Genomic DNA, 16,042 nt, shown 5'->3' with positions numbered 1-16,042 from the left:
AGGTATTATTTCATTCTATCGGAAATATTCCTTAATTTAGGGTAGTCATCCTCACATTCGTCCTTTAAAAACCTGTCTACATTTAATTAATTGTGTTTGAAATATGTTTTGTGGATTTTCGTTACAGAAATAAAAAACAAGATAACTGTGATGAGCGATTTCAAGCACAGTGGGTTGCAAAAAAAACCCCGCTATGATATAAAGCCCTCTGCCAAACGTCAAGGAGATGAGCTGAAAATAAGTACATAGAAAAGTTTATATTGTTTCACAACTTGGTAACCAAAAACTACAGAGGGCAAATAGCAGTTTATAAGCTTACAGCCTCTTAGCGCTAAGAGAGAAAAAAAAGGCAGTGATTACAGGATCAGATGGCTCAGGTCTTAGCCTGGTGGCTTAAATCAAAAATATATTATTGTACTGGGGAAAAAAATAAACAGTATGGACTACATGGTGAAAATGATGTGGATTCCTGAAATCAACTCATGTATATGCCAATTTCCTCTTCAGTGTGAAAGAGAACGTGAATTGTAGCACCACCTATTGGATATAGCAATCCTTAAAATCAATGTCAACCCTCTAACGAGTCTTGTCACATGACTTGGGTTAAGCCAACACAGACACTCCATTTGCAAGCACATGTTTCAAGGTATTAGCCCTTCATCAGCGTAAAGCAAATGGTCTGATCTGGCTAGGTGAGATGTCTCTGATTAGAGATGTAAGGTGTAACAATTCTAGTGGTAGAGTGTCAAATCAGCGTAAGGAGACCTATAGGCCATGCTATACTGCTCTGGTAATTTAAAAGTGCAAATGGCCTTTTCAGAGAGGAAGAGGATTTTAACTCTAGTGCCACCTATTAGCTGTAACAATCCTGCTTTTCACTGATAAAGGGCAAACACCCTGAAACACATATATGCAATTGGAGTGTCTGGTTTGGCTTTTTATCCTATGTCATGTGTCAAAGCTTGTTAGAGGGGCAATATTGACTTTGAGGATGGCAACATTCTACAGGTGGTGCTAAATTTCAAGTCCTCTTTTCTGGAGAGAAAATGTGCATACTCAATTTACCAAAGGAGCATTGTATGGCCTACATGTCTCTTTATACTGATTTTGCGCTCTCTATGAGAAGATATGTTACCAATAAGACATCTTGTATATGAACTTGTTGTACATCCCATTCCAAAATTGTAGGCATTATTGGAGTTTGTTCTCTTGTAGCTATGACATCCTCTAATCTTCTCAGAAGGCTTTCCCGGAATTTTTGTATATTCAGCTAAGTAAGCTTTTGGAAATTTGGTCCTGATGCTAAGCAAGAAGATTGGGCTCTAAATCATGAATTCTAATAAATACTATAATATTTAGAATTGAGAGTCCTCAGTGGTTGATACCTTTTAATAGCTAACTGAAAAGATGGTAACAAATTGCAAGCTTTCGAGACTACTCCAGCCCCTTCATCAGGCATAGACTAATAGAAATTCTGAAGAATCACATATTTATGCACAACACAGCACAGAAAAATGCCATAGATACAGTTAGGGCCAGAAATATTTGGACAGTGACACAATTTTCGCGAGTTGGGCTCTGCATGCCACCACATTGGATTTGAAATGAAACCTCTACAACAGAATTCAAGTGCAGATTGTAACGTTTAATTTGAAGGGTTGAACAAAAATATCTGATAGAAAATGTAGGAATTGTACACATTTCTTTACAAACACTCCACATTTTAGGAGGTCAAAAGTAATTGGACAAATAAACATAACCCAAACAAAATATTTTTATTTTCAATATTTTGTTGCAAATCCTTTGGAGGCAATCACTGCCTTAAGTCTGGAACCCATGGACATCACCAAACGCTGGGTTTCCTCCTTCTTAATGCTTTGCCAGGCCTTTACAGCCGCAGCCTTCAGGTCTTGCTTGTTTGTGGGTCTTTCCGTCTTAAGTCTGGATTTGAGCAAGTGAAATGCTTGCTCAATTGGGTTTAGATCTGGAGATTGACTTGGCCATTGCAGAATGTTCCACTTTTTGGCACTCATGAACTCCTGGGTAGCTTTGGCTGTATGCTTGGGGTCATTGTCCATCTGTACTATGAAGCGCCGTCCAATCAACTTTGCAGCATTTGGCTGAATCTGGGCTGAAATTATATCCCGGTACACTTCAGAATTCATCCGGCTACTCTTGTCTGCTCTTATGTCATCAATAAACACAAGTGACCCAGTGCCATTGAAAGCCATGCATGCCCATGCCATCACGTTGCCTCCACCATGTTTTACAGAGGATGTGGTATGCCTTGGATCATGTGCCGTTCCCTTTCTTCTCCAAACTTTTTTCTTCCCATCATTCTGGTACAGGTTGATCTTTGTCTCATCTGTCCATAGAATACTTTTCCAGAACTGAGCTGGCTTCTTGAGGTGTTTTTCTGCAAATTTAACTCTGGCCTGTCTATTTTTGGTATTGATGAATGGTTTGCATCTAGATGTGAACCCTTTGTATTTACTGTCATGGAGTCTTCTCTTTACTGTTGACTTAGAGACAGATACACCTACTTCACTGAGAGTGTTCTGGACTTCAGTTGATGTTGTGAACGGGTTCTTCTTCACCAAATTAAGTATGCGGCGATCATCCACCACTGTTGTCATCCGTGGACACCCAGGCCTTTTTGAGTTCCCAAGCTCACCAGTCAATTCCTTTTTTCTCAGAATGTACCCAACTGTTGATTTTGCTACTCCAAGCATGTCTGCTATCTCTCTGATGGATTTTTTCTTTTTTTTCAGCCTCAGGATGTTCTGCTTCACCTCAATTGAGAGTTCCTTTGACCGCATGTTGTCTGCTCACAGCAACAGCTTCCAAATGCAAAACCACACACCTGGAATCCACCCCTGACCTTTTAACTACTTCATTGATTACAGGTTAACGAGGGAGACGCCTTCAGAGTTAATTGCAGCCCTTAGAGTCCATTGTCCAATTACTTTTGGTCCCTTGAAAAAGAGGACGCTATGCATTACAGAGCTATGATTCCTAAACCCTTTCTCCGATTTGGATGTGGAAACTATCATATTGCAGCTGGGAGTGTGCACTTTCAGCCCATATTATATATATAATTGTATTTCTGAACATGTTTTTGTAAACAGCTAAAATAACAAAACTTGTGTCACTGTCCAAATATTTCTGGCCCTAACTGTAAGACAGGTGACAGGAAGCAGAACTACCATTATATTACTGATAAACAGTTATGTCCATAAATATTGGAACAGCTCATAGATAAGGAGTGTGAATGTTTTATTCTCCTCTGATTGGGGTCGGTTTCTATGTTATGATACCTCAACGTCTGAGGAGCAAATTCCTTAATTGATGTAAAAAGACATAAATCCATGCGACACATTCATTTCTGCACTGAGTGTGTCAAAGGTCATCATCTGCTTATATTCCCAGACTCTTCTGTCTCTCTGAGATTTGAAGTTACCTTTTAATACAAATAATTTCATGTCCATAATGCTATGATCAGGGAGACAAAAATGTATTGCCACAGGTAGATTCATTCTTTTTTCTCTTATTGTATGGCAGAAACTGAGAACAAGAATGAACTCTCATTGCCATACAATAAGAGAAAAAATAATTTTACATCAATTAAGGAATTTGCTCCTCTGACCGTGTGGGGGTATCATAACATAGAACCAGACCCCAATCAGGGGACAATAAAACATTCACACTCCTTTTCTATTAACTATTCCAATATTTATGGGCATAACTGTTTATCACTCACATAATGTCTGCTTCATGTCACCTGTCTTATCTATGGCATTTTTCTATGCTGTGCTGTGCGTAAATATGTGATTCTTCAGAATTTCTATTAGTCTATGCCTGATGAAGGGACCGGAGTGGTCTCGAAAGCTTGGAATTTGTTACCATCTTTTCAGTTAGCCATTAAAAGGTATCAACCACAGAGGACTCTCAATTCTAAATATTATAGTATTAATTAGTATTCATGATTTAGAGCCCAACCATCTTGCTTAGCATCAGGACCAAATTTCCAAATGCTTACTTAGCTGAATATACAAACATTCCGGGAAAGCCTTCTGAGAAGATTAAAGTAACAACAATTTGCGTAGGGTGAATATTAACTTGATGTTTTATGTGCTTTATTGTATAATGTGAAATGTGCAAAGTGTAATGTGATTAATGCAAAGTGTTATAAGTAGGAATGGACGAACCCACACGGTAAAGTTCGAGGTCCGAACTGAACATCTAGTGTCCTTGTCTGTGTGCTTCAGCTTGGCTGGTTCTCAAAAATGGGAGGGACCCCGCACCATTTTTTTTATATTTATGTAGATAATAAAAACAACGGCATGGAACCCCTGTATTTTTTATAACCAGCCAATATAAAGCTGATAGCTGGGTGCTTCAGCTGTGAGCTGTACTTGCGCTGATTAGCAAAAATAGAGGGGCCGCACATCATATTTTTATTTGTTTATTGCACAGGCGTTGACTGGGGAATACTCTCATTAGCCTCGCCTGCTCTTGCTGTTATCAGCAAGATCAGATGTAAACTATGAGAGTAGTACTTTCATTAGCCAATCACCTGTGACCAGCAGTAATCTTTCTACCGCCTGTCAGAGCTGCTAGATTACATACTGTCATCTATGTGACAGTGTGGGAACCGCAGTACTTTGACCGGCGGTAGCAAACTTACTGCATATCAGAGCCGGTGTTTCCCGCACTGTTAAACAGATGACAGCATGGGAATCGCTGGATGTTCAGGCCCCCCATTAATTTGAATGGGGTCAGGGTTTGGGTTTGAATTCGGGTACCTGAACCAAACTTTTTATAAATGTTTGGCAGAAATCAACGGGCCAGAACATTCACGGGTCTGACCATCGCTAGTTTTAAGTACGGATGCGTATGGGTGCTGTAAGGTAATGCCTAAGGTAAATTTGGTGCACTAAGCTCAAGGGTAGGGAAAGTGTAGAATATAGTTTAATACTTAGATAGTGATAGATAGGCAGCGGAGGGCCTTAGTGTACGGTAATAGGAACAGTGTAGGATACCAGACCAGCATGGGAGGGTGTGGGGTCAAGTAAAAGGTAATCATTTCCTGGTTAAGTTAGAGAAAGTGTGAGGTTCATTTGAAGTTCAGGTTCAAGCTGCAGTTGGCAGGAGGCACGTGAAATACATATCGTTCTGGCAGCATGAGGTTGTACCAAATTTCCTGTGGACATTCCTGTAACGTCAGAGGCCTGAGTCATGAACTAGGCACTGAAATAAATATATAACGGATCTCGGGAATGCTGTGGTGTCGAATGGGAAATCCCTTGGGCTGACAGGAGGATCAAGCATAGGGATAGACTGAGCTGGACGTAAGCAAAGGATTGAAATGTACTGAGTTGATGGAACTGGAATTGGAAGGTGCTGTGCCGAATACTGCATGTTAAAGACTGATGTACTTGAACTGTCCAGTAAAGTTGAACTTGCTAAAAGGTTGTCCCCCGATGTGTGTGCGGATGATCCTGGAACCAAGGGCTTGGATGCAGTGGATGCCTCTCGCCTACAAAAGAGTGCAAAGAAAACTTCACAGCTCAACACATATGGACTGAGACACTGTTTGTGGGTACCAGGGTGCGGAGAAGCAGCAGCTCACCCATGGTTACCACCCTGGGCAGCTTACAAGTTATCAGAGAAAGCCACAAGACCTAAACAGTTGGGGTATTCTTCTAAAGTTCTGACACCCTATATTTAAGGCTTATTTGTCAACTCTCCCAGAAGTCCAGTTACAGAAAAAGGTGAGACTTACTCAGAGAAGTTTGAAAACCTCCCAGAGTCCACCAAAACGTAATGAAAAGCAGATTTTAGGAGACTTTAGTGATTCCCAGTTGTATATTTATGAAGCATTGAAGAGGTGTGTCGGGGTTTGGATGAAGCATGAAAAAGGGAATGACCAACACCTGTGAGAAGGTCACTGGTAAAATACTGGATGGGAGATATGTGTCACTCAGGATGTTAGCCTCAGTGATATGAAACTGGAAAAATGCTCTAGCATACTAAGCGCTGAGAAAGGTTAATTGGCCATGTTAAGGGCTGGGTTTAAAGGTACCGTCACACTAAACGATATCGCTAGCGATCCGTGACGGTTGCAGCGTCCTGGCTAGCGATATCGTTCAGTTTGACACACAGCAGCGATCAGAATCCTGCTGTGATGTCGTTGGTCGCTGCAGAAAGTCCAGCACTTTATTTCGTCGCTGGACTTCCTGCTGACATCGCTGAATCGGCGTGTGTAACGCCGATTCAGCGATGTCTTCGCTGGTAACCAGGGTAAACATCGGGTTACTAAGCGCAGGGCCGCGCTTAGTAACCCAATGTTTGCCCTGGTTACCGGGGACCTCGGGATCGTTGGTCGCTGGAGAGCGGTCTGTGTGACAGCTCTCCAGCGACCAAACAGCGACGCTGCAGCGATCCGGATCGTTGTCGGTATCGCTGCAGCGTCGCTTAGTGTGACGGTACCTTTAGTGAACAGCTGATGAGTGAATGGGAGACTGTTCACCATATCTCTACCCCAGGGTGCATTTCAGAAGCTAAATGTGCAGCCTTTGGATTCATGCAGTGTTTGGTGTCTCTGGAGATGATAGGTTCAGAGCTGTGCTTGTGTTAAAGAGAGCTGAACATTGTTTTTTTTTTCTCCTGAACAGGTGGATCCCCACAACCACAGAGAAAGTACTGTATGTTTGTTTTCTGGTTATGCTAGAGGGATCAGGTTTGTTTATCTAATTTTGCACTGGTTTATGCAGCACTTTTTTATTTCAATAAACCAGTTGAAACTTAAATGGAAAGTCTTCCCGTGACTACTTCTGTGAGCAGCTGAATGAGCTGATCTCCCACAACCTATTACTTTCTTGGTCACATAGTCAAAATGGAATGGAAGAATGTTTTTAGTTAATCTTTTAATGTAGCCACATATATGATGTTACAGTTTACATTTTATTTTTTTATTATTATTACTATTATTTTGACACTACATGTATGTGTAGAAGTAGAAGGGGACCATACATTTGGCCTAGGGGGCCTCCACTGGCCTTGATCCAGCACTACAGAAATGATTATTGCTTTAAAGAGATTTTCTGGTTAAAATAAGTTCTGCATGACAGAGAATACCTTACTGATTGGTAGGTGTCCCTCCTCTGGGGTAGAACGGGGAACTTTTATACCTGATGGAGAATTTTAATCCATGTTTCAAGATGCCACGGTAGGTCAGATGCTCGACAGCCACTCCTTTAGTTCTCATTGGGGTTACTGGCAAAACTCAAGTCCAATGCTCAACAGACCCTTAGAGAATGAACAGAGTGCAGATCTTACTGCACGAAACGGTTCAGGTCCCGTCGATCAGACCCCGCCAATCAATAAGTTAGCTCGTTTTAACCGGACAACCCCTTTCAGCAAATCTCTGAGTGGGCAGTTTCATGGATTAATTCTAAATGTAAGTGAAGTTTCATCATAATACATCTTTAGTGTCCAAAGAAGCAAAACCACTCGATAAATATAGACCACAAGATGTGCTCACAGCCCTTGACTAGGCAACAAAACTCATTAAAGTATTACTGAGCTGCTTCAGTCGCATGAAACGTGGCTTTTCTCCAATAGTCCTGCAGGCTGAAGCCATCACGTTCAATGCACTGATATTTGTCAATCAATCATGATTTAGAAGAAAAGGAAAGGTTGGTCCATGATAAATATCTCACATAGTTCATCTCACTCTGTGCAGATTGAAGGACATAACAAAAGGGCCAGCTCAGCAGTTTTATGCCTTTATTATATACAAGTACATGTGCCTCCTGGCTATCCTTCTATTTATAATACACTCCTGATGGAAGAAAATATTTTTTAGTTTTTTATTTTTTTCAATATCCCCACCTGAAATTTTCGTTAGAGGAATATTCATGAGATACATACGCCATGTTTATATTCCATATGGAAAATATATTTCTCCCTCTTCAGTGCATAAGGTAAAATCCATAACATGATAAATGAGCATGTAACTTGTGAACGGACCCTAAACATTGAGTAGCTACAGCAAGAAGCTAATGCATATTTTTAATAATTGCCATAAAAAAGAAAAGAACCCCTTTAAAGATTGATCCAGAAAGAATGGAAATGTTGTGGATTTTACCTGTGGATTTGTGTTGGTAAAATCCATAAAATTTTTCAGTGCCAGGCATGTGCATGACATTAACAAATTTTAATCGCCTAGCACGGATTTATTGTGGATTTGCTCCATAATAGCGATGTTAAACTCAGCATTTAAATCCTAATGTTGGGGACCTTCTGTGGATTACTTTTGGATTAGCAGTAGAATACGCAGGTGGGATTCTAGTTAGGACACTCGCACAAGACGTCTTTTAAACTCAGGCGAATCTGTCAAGTTTTTCAAGCAGATGAGACTTCATGAAAAAATGCTGGTGGTGTTTTTCCTGAAACGTCATTTTTGTCATAGTTTTGACCCATTTTTTAGTGCCTTTTTTTACTGGTATGTATAAACACGTCCAATCACTTAATTGAGCCTTACTTTGGAAAGAAAGCTTTGTTAAAAGATGCTCAAAAGACTGAACATACTAACAATATATTGTTTTTACAAAAAAAAGGAGAATGTGTTCCCCCACCAGGAATCTCTGTTTGCACTGTGTTGGTTTAACCATTGGTCTCTCTCCTATTTTATCTATACTGACCCTTATCTGAAGATTGCCAGTAGGGTCAATATAATTGCAGCAGGTGGGACCAATTATTTGACACGTTCCTCCTTCCTTTGCTGTCAGGTAATCTAGTACTATAGTATGTTGGTTAGTAACTATGATTAATTGTCTCTGTATTGTATTAGTTTCATTAAGAACCTCAAGAATCTGGAAAATCTGATCGTCCAGGTAGTCAGTAGCCTCCACTAATTTATCCCACATTTGTGTTATGAAGGGGTATATTAGTATACTACTGAATATTTTATTTGTTATTCCCATTTCTACTAGATGCGGTCTACCGTTTGAGCGGGGCTTATTGTCTGCAGCCCTTCTGTACAAGGTGTGAATTGGGACTGCTGCTGTGTCTATTTTACTATGCGGAACTATGAAGGTGGCTGGTGTTAGTTTGGCAAGAGTGCAAACTCCTCTTATGTCTGGGCTCACCCACCTGTATGCATGATGTCCGCACACCAAGAATACTCCTTCTGGGAGAACACAAACGTGACCAGCGGTCTGTATACATTGGTATAAACTCAAAAGTCCCAACATAGGTTTATGGGCACACCAAGTATTATTCATTTGTTTTCTGCTTATACCATATGTACATTTACCCCTTTCTTTCCTTAGTGTTTTACCCATAGCTGCTTTACAGCCTTCAACACCATCTTGGTAAACCTCTCTGAAAAAGAGGTCATGTGCCCATACCCTAAAAAATAAAAAACACTATACCCTACATTGGCCAGTTGTCCATTTATCCATAGATCAGTTTTCTTGTTCCTCAACTAATCATAACTGATGTCAAAACACCAGTAGATTTTCACTACTTTTTGGTTCCCAATTGGTGAGCCTGTTCAAAAACGCAATATTTTTGAGTGGGCTCCTTGAAGGGTTCTACGCAACAACTGATGCACAAATGATGGCATAGGTTCTTCCATCAGAGCCCGTCTGGAGAGAAACAAAGCTGAATAGCTGCATAAGTAGAAATGAAGCCTTACCAGTTTTCTGCGGCTCCCGTGCTGACACTACCGGGGTCCAATAAGCAAAAGACAGAATTAAGTATTAAAGGGTAACTAACTATCATTTGTAAATAGTTAGTTAATATGTTTCAGAGGTTGGAAAAAGTTGCTGATCGGTGGAAGTCAAAGGCCTGAGAGCACATGTGATCACTCAAAAGTGGTCTCAAGTCCCAAACTTGCCACTGACCAGCAACACTTTTCAGTCACTGTAGCATATCCAAACTTTTTAGCAAGCATGTTGTGTTCTTCTAGATACGTAGAATTAGTATGAAGAAATTAAACTTTGTATCTTGGCATCATTGTTCTTGTAGGTGACGTTCTCAGACAGGCGTCACAGTTGATGGTTGTGGAGCAGAACCAAAGTCACCCCACTACTGTGGCACAAAACCGCTAGCACATGTGTATGTAAATAAATGAGGGTGCAAACCTGTTGTGAAGGTGGCGTTGACAGGGTCACTGCGAGTATCTCCCCGGATTCCAGACACCGACACCTCATACTGAGATCCAGGCCGCAGAACTTGCATGGAGTACTGACTCAAAGGGGGTTGCAGACGGAAGGTGGTCTTTTCTCCTTCTCCATTGATCGGTCCATATTGCAACTGGATGAAGTCCAGTTTTGCTCTTGCTGGAGTCCATTCCACAAAAGCTACTGTGTCAGAAACATCTCGAACCAGGATGTTAGAAGGGCCGTCAATGACTATGGAGAAAACAAACCCTTGTTAAACCGTATTCTTCCGTGAATTTGCTGTTCTCAGGATGGCCGTATCACCGTCCTTGATCAGACCTTCAAACATTACCGTATGTGCGAGCAAAAGATTCATTAGTTTAGATGGAAGCCAATATACTTCTAAGGTATTGCTGACTTCCTGAGCTGACCAATGTACTTAATGCACTGTCACCATAAATCTTTCCTACATCTTTTGCCATTTCTCGCAGTATTAATCTTCACCCAACTATTTTTTTATTTTATTTTTTTTTCACAATGAATTAAAGCTGCTGAGAGGGTTGTCATCACGTTTGTAACATATAGACCAAGTGCCCTCAGCAATTACAATGACCTCGGCCTCCAGTTGCCATCCACTTGTCTACCTGATACATGTGCTGTGCCAGCTTTCTTACCAGTTGAAACGCTGCCCGATGTTGGGGGGCTCCTTGCCTGCTCCTTCAGGGAAATAATGCTTATGGTGTACTCTTCTCCAGGCTTCAGCCCTGTCTGGTTATAAGAAGTGACGCTGCTGGGGAGCTGGACAGTTAGGCCACCCTCGTTATTCTGTCAATAAAAGAAATGAAGGGATGAATGTAAAATGTACGATGACATGTAGCAATGGAGCATATGAATGGCAATGCAGACATATATACTATAGTATTCTGTATATATACACACACAAATGTACATATACACATACACCATGTAACATATACATCATCGCCAATTGCATGAAACACTTCACCAATATGTTACTGTAAAGAGACACTGAAAGTATAACGTAAATGCTCTTAGTGTTTTTTCTCTTCTTCTTTTCCCTCTCTTTTTTTCCCCACACACCTTACAATCCTCCCTCTTATGTAAAAATAAATGAAATGGTGTAGTATATATATTATATATAAATATATATATATATATATATATATATATATATATATACACACACACACACAAACATTTATATATATATATATATATATATATATATATACACTGTATATATATATATATGTATATATACACACGGTATATGGTCTGTCATTTATACAGAGTGCTGTTAAAAAACAACTAAGATCGAGAATAAAAAAACAATGGAAAAATTGCTGTTTTCCACCTTCGCTCCAAAAGAAAATAAACCTTACATACAGTATATGTACCTCTATATGGTACAATGAAAATACAAGTTGTCGCTGATAGACTTCCCCATTTCTAACACCAGGGCTTGATGTCAGCTTTGGTTTGTGAACACGACACAGCTGACATCAATCCCAAGCACCCCGATTGCCAACACACCAGGGCATTTGGAAAGAGTGCACCAAAATTGCAGCATCTCATGTGATACTCCACTTCCAGGCGACTGCAGTCTGGTATTTTTAGGCTGGGAAGGGCCCAATAACCATGGAACTTCCACTCTGATAATATCAGTTCAATGTTGTCTGCTTTATCTTTGCTGGTTTAAAAAATGGTATGGGGAGGACCCCATATAATTTTTTTTCATTTATTTATTAGTTTAATAAATGTACAAGAGTTCCACACACAAGGCACAATTGTGTCGTAGAATTGTGATATTATATCTCTTCTGGATATCTATCTATCTAAAAAGAAAAAAGCAGCACCAGTAGTTTGAGTGCAAAGCCTCCCAGGTACATACCAGTCCACAGTTACAGCAAAAAAAAAAGTTTGAAGCAATGCACCATCTTGGGTAGAAAAATGTTATTTAATAGCCCATAAGGCTTGAGAAAGGCCCACACTTGGAGTCGAAACGTTGCTTTTATTTTTCTACACAAGATGGTGTGTTGCTTCCAACTTTTTGGCTATCTATATAAGCTTTCTTTCTTTTTTTTTGTCAACTAGCTTCATAAGCTACAAACTACAAATAGCCATCACTGCTGAATAAAAACGCAGGTGAAATACACAAGTGATAAAAGCATGCAAAACGCGCATATTGTCTGCTGTTTTTCTTGCCGAAAAATTATGCAGAAATTTCTGCATCCAAATACAGTACTCAATGTGTGCACATACACTACATGTCCATGATGTCCGCACCACTTTACTTCGCACTAATATTTTAAAATGTCATTGCAGAGTAAGCTGCTTGCATGAGACCTTGCACCTGTGGGGGCAGTGAGTCGGCCATCAAACACCACCAAACTTTCCATGGATAAGGCAGAACTGGGCTATTATTACCATCTCTGCCTTCCTGATCGCCGTTTACAGAGCTCTGAACAAGTACTGTGTATAAAGTAGATAAAGCATTGACAGTGCTCCCTTCTCCGAACCCAGCGGTCATGTGATCTTTGCATGTAGAGAGAGCGCAGGAGCAGCTGGTTTTTAGGAGACCCTGTCAACTCTCCCCTGTATCTGGCATTAATACATCAGCCCAGGTACAGAAGAAATCAGCAATAATAAAGAATGAATTATTATGCTAAAAGAGCCCAATTCTGAACTTAATATGGTCACAACTTGCTTTACTTGAAGGGGTATTCTGCTTCTGCTCTCTTCCCAATGTGAGCCTGAATACCCCATTAATGCTTCAAAGGTATTTTATATTTCCTCCCTGTGTTTGGAGTAATAAATCCTTTTTCATGTAATCATTTACACGGTATCTACACAGGTAGAGAAAGCACTTACAGTACTCCCTTCCCCGGACCCAGTGTTCATGTGATCTCTGTGTGTAGGGAGCTGCTGTTTCTTAGGAGACCCGGTCAACTCTGCTATGCAGCCGGGTGGTTGGATTTCCACTTTATCTGGTGCTAGTATACCAGCCCTAGTTACAGAGGAAATCAGTAATAAAAATAACTATTGTGCTAAAATGGCCCAATTCTGAACTTGATACCGTCAAAACTTTCTTTCCTTGAAAGGGTATTCTGTGTCTGCTTTCCTCCAAATGTGGGAGTGAAGTGACCCCAAATATCCCTTTAACATTTTAAAGGTTCTTTTGATTTCCTCCCTGTGTTTGGACGAATTTATTTTCTTTCACTCATTTATTTGGTATCTATTCTTTGTTTCTGTGCATGTGGCATGTTATGATTAATAAACGCCAAAAAGAGGGCACAATAATAATAACAAAAAGACTTATTACAAGTACTGTAGATGGCGGTTGGGTAATGGTAACCATGGAATATTAATTTACTATCCCTAACTTGTATGTATTTCTAGCTTTGGCATGTATAACCTTCTTGGGGCTACCATTTATTTTCTAAGTTATCCCAATTATTTCCCCCAGTTCTGTCTGTCCAAAGCAGCCGGACCTCATACCGAGCGGCGGCTAAGTAAAACACAATCCTTTGCTGGGTTTCCATAGCAACATCAATTCTTTCTCTCTTTGTTGGATGTTGACAGGATAAAACTTACCTGTAATTGCTTAGTTTTGCTGCTTATCATGAAGATCGCCGAACTGTCAGTTGTTTAGCAAACTACTATTACCCCGTCATGTACAGTTTATATGGAAGAATCTAACAAATGCCGGAGAATATGGAATCTGTGTGTTAGCAAGAAGGCACAATACTAGAAGACATTTCCGCACTCTCCTGAGGTTACCCTGAGCTCTAGGGCACTAAAGGAGCTTACTAGCAAGAAAGATCGCTAGGAAGTCAAAGAGGAAAGGTGACATTTTTTTTGTCTGTACTGATGTTTACTAAATAAATGTATAGAACCTAGTTATTTTTGTATGGTCCTTGGCAACTTCTCCATCCATGTTGTCCACCTTTCAGGGCAACTTTCTTTTACTTAAATAGACGCGTTTCAGGTTTTTGCAATTGGGTTTCATTAAAAATTGTGCTCCGTTTGGCTTTTATACAATCTTTTTTTCTCCCCATGCGTTCAACTTTGATGCATTCTGAGGTCATAAATCAGCTAAGTAGAGCTCAGAAAAAAAGACAGACAAGCTCCCTGACCGACCATCGGAAGAAGCTCACTGATGGATTCTCATTTAAAGGGATTGTCCACTACTAAGACAATCCTGTTTCAATACCTTAGTTTCCCCCCCAGTAAAATAATAACACCTATACTCACCGCTGATGCCGGCGCCATTCCAGCGGTATTGGTATTGACTCTCTTGACATTATGTCATGTGATCAGTGCAGCCAATCTGTGTTGACTTCAATCTCTGCTGCTTCAGACAAATAAGACTTCTGGAGGAAGTGAAAAAGCAGCTACAAATTTTACCTCCTCCGGATATCAATTATGTCTAAAGGAGGGGACAGTGAAGCAAGTGCTGACTGGCCGCAGGGATTGCATGACATAATGTCACAAGAGCCATGGAAAATCCAGTGCTAACATTGCTGGAACAGGATCGGTACATGAGGTGAGTATAAAGTGTTGTTATTTTACTGGGGTGGGGAAATAGGAATTGAGAAGAGGTTGTCCAAGTAGTGGACAACCACTTTAACTCATTCTGCAGCTAGCAAAAGACAGCACAATACAGAAGTTGTAGAAGGCAAATTGTTTAATGAAATCCCAGAAGTAAAAGTGATTTTTAACTCAAAATCTATGCATTTATGTAAAATATAAAAATGGTCTCCAAAAGTCGGAATGCCCCTTGAAAGACATGTTCGATGATTGAAATCTCTGTTTTAAAAGGTTAAAAAAGTTATAAGTTTAACAAAAAAAATACATTTATAGAACACAATTTTACTTGTGTTCTATAAATGTATTTTTTTTGTTTTCAATGAAAATAATTGAAATATGTGCCAGAGAAAGTTATTTTTTTTGTAAGCTTTTATTGAAGTATCTGAAGGGTTTGTACAAAGAATTTTTATATTGCAGTGCATCTAAAACAAAAAAATATATCTAGTGTTAATTAAAAAGCTTGTTCCTTTTTGTGTATACAGCTACAATGCTGCTCAGAATGTATCCATGGTTACAGATTTATTTTTATTTATTTTACTCGCTTATATAGCGCCATTAATTCCTCAGGACTTTTCAGATATCATGATTACTGTCCTCATTGGGGCTCACAATCTAAATTCCCTATCAGTATGTCTGAAAAGTAATGCCTGTGTGTAGTTTGAACCTGCAGTCATATGTTACACCCTTTCATTTTTTCCTCCTCTGCAACATGCAAAACGAAAATGGGAGGAAAAGTAATATTTGACTGCAAAATCAGACTACATATTGCTCCTTTGTAGTCTGTAACCATGGAAATAAATTGGTCTGCATTGGAGGTGGATACATAAAACAGTGTATGGGAATCACCTTAGTAAGACAAAAGTGTAGGGATAAAACCAAAGAAATGAACAAGAACAGATGTTGGTATAAGTGAAATGTGTAGCTGCATGTTCACACTGTGGTCATTAACAGACAGAAACCTAGGATTAAAACAAAATGAGCAAATATCCTGCAGTAAGTAAATGAATAAATAGTAATAGTACATGTAAATAACATGGGGTACTTCGTTGACACTGTATGGATCAAAAAGAGTAAAATCCATCCCATTGCGACAAAGTGTACCCAATCAGAATGGAACCGAACTCTTGTAGTTCCCTTTGCTAGGTGCAAGCAGTAAGGGGCTAGTTAATTATTAAAATTAGTAGTTAGTTGGCCCTCTTCACCTACTGTTCTGGTTATGACCTGACATAGGTGACACTGTCCTATGTTGCGCACAGGAC

The 16,042-nt window shown here is 39.9% G+C and overlaps 1 protein-coding gene across 1 annotated transcript in view; it reads right to left on the bottom strand.

Moving 5' to 3' along the window:
• The window catches only part of LOC138648241 (tenascin-R-like), a 467,927-nt gene that overhangs the window by 116,794 nt on the left and 335,091 nt on the right, over positions 1-16,042 (bottom strand). The window contains exons 6-7 of the mRNA XM_069737805.1: positions 10,847-10,997; positions 10,155-10,424 (exon numbers count right to left, since the gene is read on the bottom strand). Of these exons, the coding sequence (XP_069593906.1) occupies positions 10,155-10,424; positions 10,847-10,997 (421 nt within the window). The remainder of the gene's footprint in view (positions 1-10,154; positions 10,425-10,846; positions 10,998-16,042) is intronic.

This window comes from Ranitomeya imitator, chromosome 8 (genome assembly GCF_032444005.1).
Source record: "Ranitomeya imitator isolate aRanImi1 chromosome 8, aRanImi1.pri, whole genome shotgun sequence".
Lineage (NCBI taxonomy): Eukaryota > Metazoa > Chordata > Amphibia > Anura > Dendrobatidae > Ranitomeya > Ranitomeya imitator.
The sequence above is the reverse complement of the archived record's forward strand: the minus strand, read 5'-3'. Positions and strand labels throughout refer to the sequence as shown.